Genomic DNA, 16655 nt, shown 5'->3' with positions numbered 1-16655 from the left:
CGGATGTAGCAAAAAATTGCTTGTCCAGCAAAGAAGACTTTGATGGAAGCATTTTTGGGTGCTACTTCCAGCAAAACACTGCGCCGGTTCCAGCAATCCTAATCCCTGGTTGTAGCAAAAGAACATCATGGCCGTCGCCCGCTAGTTGTAGTCGCCGTGCAAGTCGTGAACATTAGCGTCTTCGGTTGTAGCAAAACTCGACGCCAATGGTAGCACGGCAAAATGCAGGTTGTAGCAAAACTGGACGCCGGTTGCAGCTCCTGGTCGTAGGTTGCAGCTATCTGCTGTCGCCGGCCACAAGCTTGCCGTCGTTGGTTGCAACACGTCAGTCCGATAGTTGTAGCTTTTTTTGTTGCCGGTCGTACCTTTCGCGGCGTGGGTTGCAACTTTTCTGATCTCCCAGTTGCAGTTGTTTGTCGTCATCGGCCAAACTACACCGCCGAAAGATTGTAGCAAATAGAGACGCCGGATGTAGCAAAAAAATGATATAGTTGTAGCAAAAACCAGCTGTGTTTCCAACTCGCTTATCGGTTGCAGCAAAAAACAGTTGTGGTTCCAGCTATGGATTTCGCCAGTTGAAGCAAAACAAAATGATGGCTCCAGCATCATTGTCCGCTCGTTGGCGACGCAACCTTCACCGTGGTCATCCATGGAGGCTCGTCGGCACGACTCGGCATGGTTCCCCCGGCGCGGTCCCAGCACCTCCGTCGCGGCGCCCCGATACAGTCCATAGCAGCTTGTTGGAGCCCCAGTCGCAGTCCGCCCCGAACTCGTAAGCCATGGCCGCCCTGACCTTGAGCTCGTAGGCCATAGCGCATGGGAGCAGCACTCCCCATGGAGGAGGTGCAACTGTGGGGTGTGAAGGGAGGAATGCTCAGAGCTGCCTGGTGCTATGGCGGAGGAGGCGAGCGATGGAGAAGGAAGAAGGAGATGTGTTGCAGATAAGGAAAGGGGTGAGCTGTTTCTGGCCGCATGATTGCGATCCATCTCGCGGCTTGCGTGAGACCGGCGTAACGGTTCGGCCGGTGCCCCGGCTGGAAACGTTTCCCATAATAAAACACACAGACTTGAGAAGTTGTTGATACTTTTAGTAGAAATTCTGAAGCAAAAATAATGCAGTTTCATGGAATGAACTGAATGTCCAATCAAAATTGATTTTGATTTTGGGCGTGCACATATATACAAATTGAAGGACCAAACTTCCAGTGGTGCAACATCAACGAAGATCACGTGCACATGTGGGATTGCATGCATGCATGATCACCCATTTCTCGTTGACAAAGAGGTCGTGTATGTATATACAGGAAGATCAAGTCCTTCATGTAGTATATAAATATATTTATTTTTACCAATGATTACTACCAGACTTTATTAATCAATTAAGACGTTCAACCAAATCAAAGAAACAAGAGCAAAAGTGACAAGCAAAGAAAATTGAACTAGTAGTAAGTGTTCCCTCCCACCCGCGCTCCCTTAGGACAAGGAAGAAACACCAAACCAAAGCAGCATCTCTTGGGTTGTGTACCTCTTCATGAAATACATAGATGGATTTACACTCCATTAGCATTACGGGCTGTCGATGATCCCCTGGCGTCATCCTTTTTATCTGCCCAAAACAGCGACACATGATTTTATCACCGGTTACTAGAAAAACACATTTCTTCACAAAAGAATTATCGACCAAATATTAAGTTTGCACACTGAATTGGCTAAGATAGCACTACCACTTGATAGACACAAGGATCAGTCCTGAGCATTATCAACCAAATACCACAAAAGAAGTTGTTGCTAACCAGAACTAGCTGGCTTGTCTATGCAACGCAAACGAGTAGTAGCAAACCATAACACAAGATTCTAAAATACATAGGCAATCCATACTGGTTGGCTTGTCTATGCAATGCAAACCAGTACTAGGAAACCAGAACTAGCTGGGTAGTTTTCTGATAATCGACACTACAGAGGCAATCCGTACTTGAGAGTTGAAAGTAACACCATGGCACTTGTTGACAGAGTGAAAAACGGGCATCTGTATGTACACAACAAGCCATCTTTTATCTGTCAAAAGTCGTGAGCTCAGGGATAAAGAAACACCTCATGGAACAAAGAAACCAGACCTGCACATAATAGGTAGCAAGCAAACTAAGCATTGCTATCTACCCCCTCCATCCGGAAATACTTGTCCTAGAAATGAATAAAATGGATGTATATAACTAAAATAAGTCTAGATACATCCATTTCTAGGACAAGTATTTCCAGATGGAGGGAGTATATATCTATCAATCAAGCCTCTGCAGATTCCATTCATAAATAACAAAGAAAGCACACAAAGATGGGAAGATGTTGATACAGACAGTAGAAACTGAAGCAAAAAACGGTGCAGATTCATGGAATGAACTGAACGTCCAGTGTAAACTGAAGGACCAAAACTTCCAGTGTACGTGTAGTTTGTATATGCATATCAGCTAGCTAGTATATATAGGACCTCTCCTCTCTGAAGGAAGGAAGAAAGGAAGATTCAGTTTTCTCGTCACACATATATAGCTAATGTGGTTGTAAAGAAGAAAGTTGCAGTTTTCTTGTGACGCTCTATCTAGGTGATGTGGTGCAGCAAGCAAATTGGATGGCCATGGACACCCATGAAAGGGAGATACCAAACTCCAGTAAAAAACATACCCATGCAAAAAACATACTCAAGATGTTGCTACTGTTGTCAACTCCCTGCATGCTCTTGCTTGTCTAGTGGTGAGCACAAGCGGCAGCACACAAACATGACTGCAACCACGGCGCACGCAGCACGACACCCAACTAACGGAGAAGAGGAGAAAGGAAGTGAAGTGGCTTACGAAAGCGAGCATCTTCCCCTTGCTCTTGATTTTGCGTGGGGGTGCAAGGAGACCCTGCCTCTGCCTCCTTCCCCTTCCTATGGTCCTGCAGACTGTCAGGAGGGAGGCCGTCATCAAGGTCCACCGCTCAGAAATAGGTGGACGGAATCGACCCGATGCGGCCGGCCTCCATCGCGCTGCAAATTTCATAAATAAATAATAAAACACACGAAGTTGAAAAGATGTTGACACATAGTGGAAATTCTGAAGTAGAAAGCGGTGCAGATTCATCATGGAATAAACTGAACATCGAAGTAAATTTAATTTTGATTTTAGTCATGCACTTGTATAAAAATTGAAGGACCAAAGAACCAGTGGTATATATCCTGTAGGTACAACTTGCAGATGCATATCAGCTGGCTATGATAGGACCTGACCTCTCATCTCATCTCTGAATAAAGAAAGCTTCAGTTTTTTTACTCACCTAGTGTGGTTGAGAAGAATCAGTTCTCTTGTCATACTCTAGGTAATATGGTGTAGCGAGCAAATATGATGGCTCCCAAAGATAAATTTCCAAGTACAAGTTACATTGATTCATCACGTAAGCAAAAATGACTAAAAAATGGCATTGGTTAATAACTAATTAATCGTTCCACATTGCTCTGGCCAGGGAACTTTGGAAACATAAGTGTGTACATGTAGATTGAAAAGAGAGGAGATAGATGGCCACAGGATGGGGACTTGTTTTGGATGTTTCATAAAAAAACGAGCGTGTGTATATCTGTATGTTACTAATCAGTTCGTTAAGTAACAGCAAGCTAATACAGGAAGAAAGCATCAGTTTTCACACACCTAAGCAATATGGTGACAGCCAGAGCACATCATGAGAGGGAGAGGGAGCAGAGACATACCTTGATGAGGTCCAAATCAAGCCGGCTACGGTAGGAGCAGTGTGAGAATGGAGCCGTCTCTATCAACTTCAAGGTAGAGTGCCGCCCTTTTCCCTTCAAGGTAGAATGGCGAACCATGAGACAACAGGCAGTGAAAAGTGGACAGTGCTCAACTCGACTCGACATTACCACCATGCTGGTTAGTGCAATCAACTTATAGTATCATAATAGACCCAAATCCCGACTAGCTACAGGAGCATGCTGTCATGTTATTAACTAGTGAGCATCTTTAGCATCTCTTGAGAAACCAGAAAAAGAACTGGCCGAATGGAACACAAATCACAAGCCAGTCATGTTTGTAAGCATGAAGAGAAAATGGTCCGTGTAACTAGTGTATTTATATCAACAACAAAAAAGTCGACAGTAGCATCCTGAGTGTTTCTTTCTTCTCTTCAATTTAAGAAAACAGAGATGTACCGGAAAGGATAAAAGATTCTCATTGCGGCTTAACAGGGACCACCATGACAGTATTTGTAGCATGAAAAAAGACACGACCATTGGAGTTTATTTAGATGCGGAGATCAACGGACTGGAATAGCCTTTATTTAGGATATCTCTTATCTAGTACTCCCTCCGTAAAAAATATATGACATTTTTGCTGTTCAAATTGAACTGCAAAAACGTCTTATATTTTGGTTAAGAGGTAGTACTAGATAAGAGATGCACATAGAAATATCTACACTGTCCTAGCCAGACCACAAACTTGCAAAGCTCAACTCTAACATGAACATGTATAAGCCCTACGTTTAGTAACCAAAAAAGACCAGCTTTCCTCCTCCATAATAACAAGACTACATAATTGTGCAAACAAGGCAAATCCAACATTGGACTAACTACAACTATTATAGAGAAGGTACCAAATTAATCACGGCATATGCATATCTAGAAAAAAGTCTGCACATGACACAACGACTATTGTTACTTGATTATTACAAAATAATCTATTAGACTCATTTTTCAGCGATACGAATTTGCATACAACATCTTGTTTAGGAAAAAAAATCTGCACAGAATAGTAGCTGTTGTTACTTGGAGAGTATAATATGTAATGAACTATATTGTTGCAGAAATCAGTCAAGGAAAATTGTCAAAAGTATCTCACACTTGCTGTTGCAGAAATCAGTCAAGGAAAATTGTCAAAAACACCTTACAATAAAATAATAGCCTCCCATATAAACCATCGTCAGACTAACACCACATCATTAGACTAATATGAATCTAAAAAATGTTGAGAGGAGAAACACTTGCATGCTTTAGGTCAGTAGAGAGATGAATGAATACCTTGGATCCAGAAGCTGCTGCAGACGGGGAAGCTCCAGGGTGCGGGCCGTGGTCGTACGGGACCTGCAGCTACCTGATGGAGCTTGTGCACCCCAGGGCAGGAACGAGACCTTGGTGAGGCAGCGAATCTGCAGCCACCGCCATAGCTAGTTCCGGCATCAGAACAACGCTCATGTCAAATGAGGACCAAATTTATTTTAGTCATTGATAGATGACAAACTTATTAATAACATGATTAATTTCAAATTTACCAAAGCAATAAGATGGGAGCTGTGAGAGGTCGACGAAGATTTACGGGGCCAAACCTACACAGGCGGGAGGCTAGACTGCTGGACATCAACACGTGTGACCCCCTGCTCTACGGAGATGGTGAGTGCACGTGTGTCCCATAGAGGAGAAGGGGTGAAGAGCTACAAGCTAACGCTCATGTCGACGTCAAATTTCTCGGCCATTTAATCTGGATCATACACGATCAAAGAATAAGACGCGTGCATAAACCAATGAGAGAAAGCGTCACATAGAGATGGATAACAAATGTCAAGTGTTTCCAGTGACAGGCATTCAAGCATCACAATCCTATTCTAGGACAACAGTAACGGGTACAACCACAATAGGCACATCATGACAAGGGACAAAGGTGTTTGTACTTGACAGGAGGGATATGTAATTAGGCCCAGTTCTTTTCACAGAGGATTCTGCAGAATCAAGATTTTGTAAAATTCTCCCAGAATCTGCTTCTCCCAGAATCTGTTGCCGAGTTCTTTTGTGGGGTTGTAGGTTGAGATTCTGGAAAGAGTCATGTGTTGAAATGTCTGTAGTACCCTTAGACAGAAAATGTTTGATGAATTTATTAACACCTTGTTGTTTGTAACATCATCTAGTCGAATATGAGTACGAAAGTGATTTACGAATGTCATAAAAAGTGCTAAATATTACATTTAGAATGGATTTAAAGATTTGTTCATTACAAAAGAGGATGAACTAAAAAATGGATAATCTCAAGGTACGAGACTAGCATCAATCGCCTCGCGTATTGCGTTCATGGTACCATCATCTTCTGGTGGTAGAGCATTGGCACCTGTAAACGGCAATAGAGGTTGCACATATGCATCATTGTCGAACTTGTCAAAATGCTCATCAGGTAACTTGCTATCACGAATCCAATTGTGAAGACACATGCATGCAGTGACAATCATCTTTTGGGTCTCCGGTTTGTACCGAGGTATGCCTCCAACTCCAAGAATTCGCCATTTCATCTTGAGAATACCAAATGTTCTTTCGATGACATTTCGCAAAGAAGAATGTCAATGGTTGAATGTCTCATATCTCCCAACTAGTGGGTGTTGTTGGAAATCTGGTACATGGTATCGTTGCCCTTTGTATGGAGATAGATATCCAACCCTGTTTGGATATCCGGAGCCGAGAAGATAATATTTATCTACAGTACGACATCAACAAAAGAAATTAGAAATGTACAACATACCATCCTGTATATAACAATATGGATACATGCGAGATGTTACCTGTGGGGGATTGTGGAAAGTGATCATAACGAACTATGGCATCGCTCCATACACGTGTGTCATGAACAGATCCTGGCCATCCGGGAACAACAAACGTGAACCTCATATCAAAATCACACACTGCCATAACATTTTCACTTGTGTAACCTTTCCTATTCCTGTGTTGGGGCTCCAACTCCTTAGGCACAATCACCTTAATGTGTGTTCCATCAATGGCTCCAATAGCATGTTGGAAATGAGGCCAAAACTTTGTTTTTCTAAGTACTGGGTGTGGTTCAGAGAAAGTTGGATCAATTGGTCTTATGTAATCACCGGCCATGCGGTCTACATACTCATTACGTGATGAATCACCGGCCACAACTATGTGCAAACCGATCTGCGACATTATCAGTTGTCTGACATGTACCCACAGTCCATAAAAATTGTGCCAATGCTTCTTTGGATGAAATGTTGGAAGTTGACTCAAGCCCATACTTCTGAACTAACAGATCATGCAATGTGCGAAACACTGACCTCCTCATTCTGAACATAGCATAGAAAGATTTTGCATCTTTCTCCTTCTCTTCTACCCATTGGAGGCCTGTAACAAGATGTAACTTTCTTGGTGCGTACGGCAGTGTCACACTTGACGACGCCACATCCATAGCAAATGCAACCATGGCCAACATGCACATAGTGTAATATTAGATACAACAACATGCACATAACATCTTCTTGTTTCTTTCTGGATTTATCCATCTGCCACAACAACATGCACATAGTGTAATATTAGATACAACAACATGCACATAACATCTTCTTGTTTCTTTCTGGATTTATCCATCTGCCACAACAACATGCACATAGTGTAATATTAGATACAACACAGTTCAGATAACAATACATCTCCAAAGCAAATAGCTTAGTTCACAAAAGTACACCTCCAAAGCAAGTAGCTTAGCTCACAACATTACAAGTAAATAGTCTGGTAGAAAGCAATTAAAACATAGATGTTCTACTTATTATTGAGCTCCCACATCCTCTTTATCCATCCAAGCCTTACAACAGATTCATGAGCCGTGAAAGTGGAGAAAACATCACGATATTTCTTTTCCATGAAATGAAATGTAGCATAGAAATGCTCATCACTTCCTGGTTTTGCACCATCCGCTTCCACCATGGCCATCATTTGTTTAATCTCTTGTCTTGTTGGATCCACACTCTCCTCTACATCCCTCTTCTCTGCATCCCTCTTCTCCCTTGCCCTTTCCTCTTCATCCCTCTTCTCCCTTGCCCTCTCCTCTGCATCCCTCTTGTCTCTTGCACCAAAGATGTCCACCATGCGTACAAAAGCCTCATTTTTAGCATTCTCACTTGCTCACTTGTCATTCATCTTTGGACTTGGCGAATAAGGACACGCCCTCTTCTTCCCACCCTTGGCTCGATTTTGAACAGGGGTAACTTGCCCTTCATGACTATCACACCCTGAGTCATCCTCCAAACTGATTTGAGAGGGATCACCTTGATATGAGGGAGTTGGCACCCTCGCATGCTCATCTGTGACACAAGTAGTATCGAAAACCTCTGACATTTTTTCCTCCTCCGCTAGTGGAGCATAGCGAAACTTGGCAGCTTCTGGATGTGCCTGTAATCATATAGCACCACAGGTTAATATCAAAACCGAAGCAACATGACTCGTTATTTAAGAAATTACATGACAACAACAATACCTTTATCTCCAATGCCCACCACTCATTTGTAGCTGCAATAGTGTGTATATGCGCATCTCTTCCTAAGCCAGATGCTTGTTGGATCAATGTCTTCCATGTGTTGTACTCGCTTCTACATACACCCCACCTATTTTTTATTTGCCGGGTCGAATAGTTTCTTCCAGAGCGTTCGTTGAACTTTTTATGCAAATTAGCTTGTCCTATGTCCGACAAATAACCACCATTGCGGTTATTTGCTCGAACCTCCTCTACGCACGCATTCATAAAAATTGTATGAGCAACACTGTCCCAATTTGCTTTGGGTTCTTTGACTTTCTCCATCTTAAATTAGCATCATCATAGAAAATAGTGTCATGTACTAGGAATTCACATACCAATACATTAGAAAATGATATTCATACTGCCATATTGTTGAACGGCTCCAAACCAAAATAAAGAAATGTATACCCAAGTGCCCAACACTAGAATTATTAGTGAAAATTATGCTTGTGGATATCTCTTTCTAGTTCTTCATTTTTTGTAAATAGGCAAACAAGCTGTATTCAACAATCAATCCATCCATCCATCTATCTAACAAATCCATCCATCCATCTAACAGCATCAGCAATCTGGGTGCAAAAAATTAGCACCATCCATCTAACAGCATCAGCAATCAATCCATCCATCTATCTAACAAATCCATAGCATAAGAAAAAAGAAGAACAACGAGATGGGGAAAGAGGATGCCTCACCGTGGGTGTGGTCTGCACCTCGCGTGGGCTGCTTGTGGCCGTCGAGGTGCAGCGCCAGTGGCCGTCGATGTTGGCGAAGACACGACGGAGGGGAGGACGAGCAGCGAAGGAAGAGGGGCGGCAGAGGGAGATAAGGCGGGCGGCGGCGGCGGGAACCTGGCCGGCGGCGGCAAGGGCCAGGCGGGCGGCGGCGGCAAGGGCCTAACCGACGAGGTTGGTCCGGCGGCAGTGCGGCAACCCGAGCCGTCGCTGCGTCTGGGGACTCCTTTTTCCCCCAATGCAAACAGGGGTCGAGCGGCCGCTCGCTCATTTCCTCTGGTCCAACGCATGGATGGGCAGCGGCATTCCTGGTGTAATTTCGCGATGGGATAGGGGTACTCTTCTATTTTGAAGCGTTTTCATTGGTGGGACTTGCCAGAATCTCAGGATTCTGGGAAAATCAAGCTTTTTGGGTGCTTTTGGATTGCACTAGGATTCTAGAGAATCCTCTCCAGATTTTGGAAGTCAAAACGAGTTCTTTTGGCTCCAGATTTTCCAGACCAAAATTCTCCACAATCTGCTCAAAAGAACTGGGCCTTATAACGGGTTAAGCCAAGAAACATAAAATGGTCGACCATTCCCCGCTATTAATGTTGGCACGAAATTATGGAATTGATAAATTGAAATGACAGATTATTATGGTTCGTTCCATAATTGATAAACTGAAACTCATAAACTTTTTATTGTCACACAAAATGAGGACTGAAGACATTGCATCTCTTTTTCTGAAACATGCAAAAAAGAAGTTGTTGCTCCTTTTTCATTTATTTTCAAAGCAAACTCCAGAGCAAGTTGTCAGCGCATGACCTGCCTTGACAGCCAAGACCCAGGGGGCTGCCACGGCAGCGAGCCATGTCACCAACGACGGCCTGGCGGCAAGGCGAATCAGCAGCAGGCCCAAGAGGATAGCGCAGCCCAACAGGAGATTCATCGGGCCGGAATGGGACCGCTGAGTCCATGTCGCACCGGCGCCTACTTATCCCCTCACGCGCAAAAGAAGACACATCCAGAAGGATCAAAACGAACGGCGGCTCTCCCCTCCTCTGCTTTCCCCACCTACCTTCCTTCTTTCCCAAGAACAGCGAGAAGCTGAGTGTAATTCGAATTTGAGCCTTGTATCTGTAATAGATCGACCTGGTACCTAACACAAGTGCAGGAGAGTAATTGAAGAAATTGTAGTATATTCACCGCCACAGCCTCCGCCCTGATCTAAATTCCTAGCTACGCCACTGCTCTTTTCCATCCATGAGTGTCCCAGTCAACTGAAACCACCTCCAAACTACTGTATTACATGGATCCGAGCAAACCCCAGACCAAACCAAACCCAGGAGGGAAATAAAGAGTTGCAAGATGAAAGAGAGGAAGGAAAGGATGTCTCTTTACCACCGAAGTAAAACATGATTGTGCTTCTGGTCGTGCAGATGCGTGAGCACGCCGGAGATGACTGGTTGGAGCATGCTGTCATACTTCACGGTCGCCGCGCCGCCGCCGGACCCGAGCCCCAGCGTCAGGAGGTAGCCCGAGTCATCCTGGTTGAACAACACACGTGAACCAAAGGGAGCTCGATTCAGAAACCAAGAAAATTTCGGCTGAAGCTTAAAGGTGAACCTATATTGATTTGCCAATTTGTTATGCAGTACAGTGTAAATATGGTAAGAGATTGTGCTACCAGTATTCCAGGGCGGAATGGCTGCCGAACCTGAAGATTCTGAGCAGAACACATTTGTTACAGCAGTATCCAGTATGGGGAGGAGGAGCACTGACCTGCGGGATTGGACCCTTGCTGTCCGGCTCAGCCTCAGCACCGTTGGTGTCGCGGGACACGCGAGCGCGACCGCCGACGCGTCTCCTCGCCGAGCGCCGGCAGCTCACGCGGAAGCCGCGCCCCGGCGGCAAGGCTGCGCCGCGGCCGGAGACTGTTGCCCGGGATGGCGCGGCCACCGCGCACGCACCCGCCATGGACACGAGCAGGGCGTGACATGAAGCAGAGACGGGCCGTCCTCGTAGCGCGCCCGATGCCAGAGATGATGGTGCTTCTGGTCGTGGTCGTACGGCGCCTGCAGCTGCAGCTGCTCGCGTTCACAGCATCTGACGGTGGTGGTGGTGGTGCTGGGCGAAGAAGATGGCCAAGCCCCGCCCTACAGAGCAATACCTTGGTCCAGCCACACGACACGCCTCCTCTGCAGCTCGCCGCATCTCGTCCTCTGCCGCGTCGGGAGAGGACAAGAGCATGGGACGTCGCGTCGTGGTAGCAGCGGCACGCCTCCTCTGCTGCTCGTCGTGGCTCGTCCTCCGCAGCGGCGGGAGAAGACGAGAGCGACGGGCCGTCGTGGCCGCCGCTCCTGGGAAGAAGGCGGGCGTCGAGGCTGGTCGCGGAAGAAGGGGAGTACAGATCCGGGGCCTTCTCCATTGGAGGTCGACCGAGCTGCAGGGTGCGCCGCCCAGTTCTCGGAACCGACAGCCTTCTGGCCTCGTGGCCGGCGCATCCTGACCCAGCGCCGCACCTCGAGCCTGCGGATCCAGAGCTCGGTCGCCATGGCCGCGCCGCGGGCTAGGGTTTCGGGCGCGAGGAGAGGCTTGACGCGGCGGCTTGGGGAAGAAGGAGAGGGTGGGGGGCGCCGTCGGTGTGGTAGGGGGCGGAGGCTGAGGGCAGGAGGTCGCCGGCGGCGAGTTGGGTGAGTCGTGGGGAGAGGAGGAAGAAAGACAGCGTGCGGGCGAGGGAGCGCTTGGGTTGGTTTGGGTTTTGGGGTTGGTGCGGTGGATCTCTTCTCATTTTGATTTCCCTTTGAATGAAATGCGCGCCCGTGGACCTTTCGGATGTTTTCGGGTGTTTTGAGCGCGAGAACTTTCACCAAAATCACGGGGGCGCGGGAGAGTTTTCGGCCTCGTGGACCATCGACCGTGATCCGTGTCCTTCGATATGATTGGTCAGAATTGACCTCCCACGGATCGATACTCTCCTTGCAGCTCATCATGACTGTCCATCTTTTACCTTTCAAATCTGACGGTGGACACCCCACGTCACATGACTTACACTCTCTGCTTTCTATAAAACTTGGCTGTTTTTTCTCCATGTATATGATTAAAAACATCTAGAAATCAAATTCAGTATAAATATATGAAACTAAGCAATGCTGAGATGAAAAAAAGACGCAACCGCTAGATTATCGTTTCCGCCCTCCTGAAGGTTTTGTGTGACATCAGATTGAATCGTTTCTTCGGTAAAACGGGTAACCAAACCAAAAATTCACTAATGCAGAACAGGCCTTTATCACCGGTTCGTAAGGGCCTTTAGTGCCGGTTTTGCAACCGGCACTATGAAGTGGAGACTAAAGCCTCCCCCCTTTAGTATCGGTTCGCCACGAACCGGCGCTAAAGTGCCACCACGTGGCACGAGCCAGGCCCGGGTGCTGGTAGACCATTAGTACCGGTTGGTAGCACCAACCGATACTAAATGTTTGGGGGGTTTTGGTTTTAATTTTAATTTTTCCATTAATTTTGTGTTTTCCATTTAATTCTTTTTTGTTTACTGGTATTTTACGATACTACATATTGTACACGTTATGCATATATATAAATATATTTTCTTGTAAAACTGATCATATATATATAATCGAATGTCTCACAACCACCATTAATTATTCACACATACACATGTATATATATATATATATATATAATTTCTCCTACATGTTGCCTTGGTGCCTTCGGAGCATGATGACAAGTGGTTCATGGGGCGGTAGCGGGTAATAGTATTCTCCTTTGGAATCTATGACCTGCTCGAGCAAAAATCCCGCTATTTCCTCTTGAAGTGCTCGTATGCGCTCCTCTGATAGGAGCTTGTCCCGCACCTCTTTGAACTGTTAAGAAGGAGATCAATATGCATGTGTATTAGTTGTGTGACTAGATATCGACAATCATGTAAGATTTGTGAATAGTGTTCTGGCAAACGTACCCAATCCTGTCTATCAGATCTGCTCCTTTCGGACGCCATCATGCGAATGTTCTCGCAAACGTAGTATGCACACACTTCAGTCCCCGGCGCCTGCTTCAGGGCCTTTACGACAATAAAATTTAATCAGATAATAATTAATCAAGCATGTTAATTAATTAATGGTATTGAAACAAGAATTAAAGAGATGGTAGCTAGCTAGCTAGTACTATTTAATTACTTACCCTGGGTTGATACCAACATAGCTTTTGTCGTCATTTTCCTGAAGTCACCTTGATGTACTTTGCCCAAGCCCTGCCCGCCGGCAAAGAAAATTAATAAAGGGGTTATTAAAAATAGTTCATATCAGGAAATGACGAACTAAATAGGCCGAGATATAGTTAATAATGATTGAAATAACCCGTCGACTATCCCCTTCACGATGCTGTAGTCACTATTTTTTTAAGTAGTGAGTCCAGTACTTCAACTTTTCCTTCGTCAACTTTAATGTCTAACAAGAACCAGTGAAAGCTGCATGCGCATACGTTTGCATGTATAAATTAAGCGAGCATGTGCATAACACTAATCAACTATAACCTAAACCCTATACACTTATTAACATCTAGCTAGTAAGCAAAAACAGAATTTGTAGTACAAGACAGTGTGACTCACTCGAAGTTGTAAGGAAGTAGTATATATTCATTGCTATTGAGATGCTTCAAGAACTCTAGCATGCATTTCTCTACATCTTGTCTACACCATTCCAATTTCCATGTGTATTCATTAACGGTATTTGGGTCAATGAACCCAATGCCATAGCGTCTAGCTTTTTTCATTTTATACATCTTCATCATGCATAATACCACAGAAAAGAATATATAGTGAGGATATATAATTACAGGTAATTAATGATCAATCAATGAGCACTAGAGCTAGCTTAAGACTTAAATTACATAAAGAAATCACTTACAGACAATAGCAACTGACGATAGATTTGTCGAGTGCATCTTGATTGAATAACTGAAATAATTCTGAATACTCAATGGCCAGAGCTTTCTTATGGAAGTAATGATCTTCCTCGACTTGCACCATGAGGGACTCTCGATTGGAAATCTTGGTAATTTTCATGTACCAATCATGCAATTCATACATTCTCGTTGGGAGGTTCTTGACCTTCTCGGGCTCGACCAAAGGTTGGCCCCGGACATATTTCCGTTTTATTTCCTCATCTCTAAGCGGAGGCATGGGCTCGATCTCGAGGAGTTGTCCAACAGTGATCTTGAGCATTTCAGCCTGCATTATATGCTCCTCGGTTATTACCACATCGCCCAGCTCGGGAACGTAAACGGTTTGCCCACAATAATATTGGGCGCGCGTACTCTCATGTGTTGGCACAACAAGCGGGGTGGGGGGGCGATTGCGCCGCCTGTTCTCCCAGCTGGGGAACGGTTTTCCCGCATTTTTTGACAGCTGCTTGTTGGCTCGAGCTCGAGCTTGCTTCTTTCTGTAGTCGTGCTCGATGTGCCTTCTTGATTTGGCGCTCATAGTCTGAGTCAACAGGCTTGGGAGCTGGTGGTCTAGCCATACGAATGAAGTGGTCAATCTTTTCCTCAGGCACTTTCTCCCTCGGCAGCGTTGCCGGTTTCGGTCAAAAATGAGCGTCCACTTCGGCCCGCACTATTGCATCGTTTTGCTCCTCGGTCATGTCGTAAGGCCTCTGAGGAAGAGGAGCGAGGCTGCTTGGACCATATTTATATCGCTTGTCTCCGCCTGTACTTTCTGTACTACCTCGACTCGTACCGCTACGCACCATAACTGCGGCGTGTCTCTTCTGCGCTTGCTTAGGCGGCGGAGACGGCTGACGTGGCTTAGTTGGAGGAGGAGGAGTGGCCTGACGCTGTGCCGGACTTGAAGCAGGAGGTGTGGCCTGACACGGTGTCGGACTTGAAGCAGGAGGTGTGGCCTAACGGTGTGCCGGACTTGAAGCAGGAGGTGTGGCCTGACACGGTGGCGGACTTGGAGGAGCGGGAGTCTGCTGACACGGTGTTGGACTTCGAGGAGGAGTTCGCAGACGCGGTGTCGGTGGACTTCGAAAGATGATGCAATCCTTTTTCCATAAGATGAAACAATGTATGGCCTCTCCCAGTGTTTGCTCGTCGTCACCTCCAGGAATGTCAAGCTCTAGCCCCGAATATGGGCCCACCACCTCATCAACCAAGACACGAGCATAGCCCTCTGGAATCGGGGCGCAATGGAAGGTTGCTCCGAGGGTAATTGTAAAAGCAACGGCGTTCGTCACCTTCATGGATATGTTCTTCATTTTGTAGTGTAGCTCACAGTTAGTGTTCTCTATGATGTCATCCACAGGGTATATATCCAGCAGTGCGTCGCCCGGGGCGGAACCAGCGCTGCTTCTCGGCATGGATGGGATGGTGCTATCCAATGCTGGATGATCATCCGCTTGCTGTTGCCGCTGCTGAGACCCCCTTTCCTGGCTAAGTGAGTCGATCTGCTGCTGCTGGAATTTGAGTGCCAAGTCCGCGTGCCTTGCTTCTAGGCCTTGAAGGCGTTCCGCGTCCTGCTTCCTCTGCTCCTCATCCAGCTTCCTCTTCTTCTCCTCCTCCATCTTCTTTCTTGCACGGGTCCTGTAGTCGTCGTTCCATTCCGAAAAGCCCTCATACCAGGGAATAACGCCCTTGCCTCGTGTTCTTCCCGGGTGTTCAGGATTTCCCAGGGCGCGCGTAAGCTCGTTGTTCTCTTTGTTGGGCGTGAACACCCCCTTTCGAGCATCTTCTATTGCGTCAAGTAACTTTTGTTCTGCTCCGTTTAGACTTGCCTTCTTCGAAACCAGGCCTGTCTTCGGGTCCAACGCCCCCCATGCGCATAGAACCAAGTTCTGCACCTGGGGGGCCAGCTCCTAGTAACCGGAGTGACCCCTGCATCCTCCATCTCTTGCTCAGACTTATCCCACTTAGGCATTGCCACCGCGTAGCCACCTGGACCCAGCCTATGGAACTGCGTCTTTTTTGCGGCATTGGCCTTGTTTTTTCTCGACCGTTCCTTAGATAATTCTGATTCCTTGAATTTCACGAAAGCGGGCCAGTGTTCTCTTTGCTTCTCCAGTGTTCCCTTGAATTCTGGAGTCTTCCTTTCTGCAGCGAGGTAGTTGGCCCATACAGTTTTTTTGTGGGTGTTGAATGCAATTGCCATCTTCTTAAGAGCAGCGTCCTTGACTTTCTGCACATCTGCATCAGTGAAATAATCTGGTAGGGTGAAATGTTCCATCAGAGATTCCCAAAGCTTTTGTTTTGCTCTGTCGTCGACCCAAGTAACATCTGGGCGTTTAGTTTTTGGCTCTTTCCATTCTTGAATGGAGATCGGGAGTTGGTCCTTCACAAGAACTCCGCACTGACGAACGAACTTGCTCGCAATGTTCTTAGGCGTGAGGGGTTCGCCACTAGCTTTGATGGAATCGATGTTGTACTTTACACCCTCCTTCAACTTTTTGCTCGGGCCGCACTTTGTCCTGCTGTCTTTAGAAGCCGATTTGCTCGATCCGGAGGGCTGAAATAAGAAAGATCGATTCGTTAATATATCTTCAAATAAAAAAACATGTGATGATCACTAGATGCCTGCTTATATAAATATACCTCGCGCGGTAGTCTTTGT

At 46.0% G+C, this 16655-nt stretch overlaps 1 protein-coding gene and 1 long non-coding RNA gene across 4 annotated transcripts; both read right to left on the bottom strand.

Annotated features, from left to right (window-relative positions):
- Window positions 1–1330: 1330 nt before the first annotated feature.
- LOC141021462 (uncharacterized) lies at window positions 1331–4677 on the bottom strand. Its single transcript, XR_012182766.1, has 2 exons — window positions 2844–4677; window positions 1331–1606 (listed from the first exon to the last, which is right to left on the bottom strand). It is a non-coding gene; the product is annotated as an uncharacterized lncRNA (long non-coding RNA).
- Window positions 4678–7444: 2767 nt separating this feature from the next.
- On the bottom strand, window positions 7445–11877 carry LOC123493578 (uncharacterized). Of its 3 annotated transcripts, none has more exons than XR_012181229.1 (4): window positions 10820–11877; window positions 9017–10584; window positions 8286–8533; window positions 7445–8200 (listed from the first exon to the last, which is right to left on the bottom strand). XR_012181229.1 is itself a non-coding variant. In XM_073496122.1 (4 exons), coding segments are annotated over exons 1-3 (342 nt in total). In that variant the 5' UTR covers window positions 11015–11877; the 3' UTR covers window positions 7445–8200; window positions 8286–8532. The 3 variants fall into 3 exon arrangements, 2 of the variants coding, with proteins under 2 accessions (XP_073352223.1, XP_073352222.1); XM_073496122.1 differs by having other exon boundaries at window positions 10439–10584; XM_073496121.1 differs by having other exon boundaries at window positions 8286–10584; window positions 10820–11875.
- Window positions 11878–16655: the final 4778 nt, after the last annotated feature.

This window comes from Aegilops tauschii, chromosome 4 (assembly GCF_002575655.3).
Source record: "Aegilops tauschii subsp. strangulata cultivar AL8/78 chromosome 4, Aet v6.0, whole genome shotgun sequence".
Classification (NCBI taxonomy): Eukaryota; Viridiplantae; Streptophyta; class Magnoliopsida; order Poales; family Poaceae; genus Aegilops; species Aegilops tauschii.
The sequence above is the reverse complement of the archived record's forward strand: the minus strand, read 5'-3'. Positions and strand labels throughout refer to the sequence as shown.